This window comes from Zalophus californianus, chromosome 7, assembly GCF_009762305.2.
Source record: "Zalophus californianus isolate mZalCal1 chromosome 7, mZalCal1.pri.v2, whole genome shotgun sequence".
Taxonomy (NCBI): domain Eukaryota; kingdom Metazoa; phylum Chordata; class Mammalia; order Carnivora; family Otariidae; genus Zalophus; species Zalophus californianus.
In genome coordinates, this window is record NC_045601.1 from 127,867,534 (window position 1) to 127,869,386 (window position 1,853).

The 1,853-nt window shown below is 42.0% G+C and overlaps 1 protein-coding gene across 1 annotated transcript; it reads right to left on the bottom strand.

Moving 5' to 3' along the window:
- Window positions 1-407: 407 nt before the first annotated feature.
- LOC113909129 (60S ribosomal protein L17-like) lies at window positions 408-1,017 on the bottom strand. The gene has a single exon (XM_035728527.1). The coding sequence runs from the start codon at window positions 985-987 to the stop codon at window positions 433-435; it is 555 nt and encodes a 184-aa protein (XP_035584420.1). The 5' UTR covers window positions 988-1,017; the 3' UTR covers window positions 408-432.
- Between the last annotated feature and the right edge of the window lie 836 nt (window positions 1,018-1,853).

Here is a 1,853-nt window from a genome sequence, read left to right on the forward strand (position 1 = left end):
TGCAGGAGGCTCCATGGGCAATAGCCCATAGAGAGGAAAAACCAAATAGGACCCTGCCCGGGAGCTCAGACCAGAAAGATGTGTTTGCTCCAGTCCAGATTCAGTGCCTTCCATAATTTTATCATAGTGGTTCTGAACCTCAGACTTCCAGCCCTCTGGTGTCTCCTGTCACTTCAAGGAGTGTGTGAATTTTCTGGAAAATTTCTCAAAACAATACTTAATTTCATGTCGCTTTTATTAAAAAACCAAACTCTTACAATGTTGTCTGCAAATCTAGGAGCAGAGGGAGGGAAAGAGAGAAAGCTATGGAAATTTGGAAACCAAAATCTTATAAATCCTTTTTTAGAATTTTAATGAATTTTAAATATTCATTCGCTGTTTTCCTTTTTTCTTTTTCTCTTTTTATTTTTATTTGCATTTATTCTGCAGAATTTACTCCCAGGCCATAAGTTTTTGTTTCTTCAGCTTCTTTTGGGATATCTTCTTCTTCTGTGGAACCTCCTCTTCTGGTTTAGGAACAATCTGCTCTTTTTCAGTAAGGATCATCTCAATGTGGCAGGGAGAGCTCATGTATGGATTAATCCGACCATGAGCCCTGTGCGTTCTACGCCGCATCTTGGGGGCTTTGTTCACCTGGATGTGCTCAATGACCAGAGAATCAACATCTAAACCCTTAAGTTCAGCATTACTCTCTGCATTTTTAAGCATGTGCAGTAAAAATTCAGCACTCTTCTTGGGCCACCGACCCTGTGTCCAGCCCCACTGTTTGGCCTGGGCACACCTACCAACTCCACCATTGTAGCGACGGAATGGCACACACTGCTTCTGTAAAGTGACGTCTTTCAGATACTTGGTGGCTTTTCGGATATGCATACCCTTGATGGCCTGGGCAGTTTCACGTGTGTTCTTAAAGTGAACACGAAGATTTGAACCTCTTGATTTACATGATTTCGTAGGGTTTTCTGGGTCAAGCGAATAGCGAACCATTTTCAGAGGTCACCTTAGGCCGCTTAGGGGGAAGAGGAAGAGCTCATTCGCTGTTTTCTATGTCCTGATTGCGGTGGTGTTGACACAAACCTATATGTGTGTTAAAATTCACAGACCTGTACACCAAAGGAAAAAAAGTCAATGTTATTGTGTTATAGTTTTAAAAATAAGATAAATTGTTGGGGCACTTGGATGGCTCAGTCCTTAAATGTCATGATCTCAGGGTCCTGGGATCGAGCCCCGCATCGGGCTCCCCTCAGCAGGAAGCCTGCTTCTCCCTCTCCTGCTCCCCGTGCTTGTGTTCCCTCTCTCACTCTCTCTAATAAATACATGAACTCTTTAAAAAAAAAGATTTAAAAATAAGATAAATTGTTAATCAGGGGGAAAATAAACCTTCTAGACTTTTTCAAGGTTGAAAGTACAGAGAAGCCAGCGAATGAATATTGAAAATCTGGAAAGGAAAGGGAAATAGCACCTTGGGATCGTCAATTATTTTACAAGTTACTTTTTTTTAACTTTTAAAAAACTATTAGCTATTATGCAAATGATACCATTATAACTATAATATAAATGAGATTTTCAAAAGGTACCAAGACTCTGTTTGCATAAAAAAAAGTCCTAAAGGATTTCGTTAAGCTCTGCTCTCCTTTCCGTTTACTGGACAAAGGCTACCCATCTCGAAGCTTCCTGGCGAGAAGGTGCTTACTACTCCCATGAGGTCTGAGGACCACTATCCCCCGCCCTGGTCCAGACCTGCTGCATCAGAAGCCACCTTTTAGCAAGACAGCCCTCGGTGACTCCCCAGCACATGAACATTTGAGACTGGTTGGAGATTTCTGGTTGCCATAGAGATTGCTGCAGAGGCC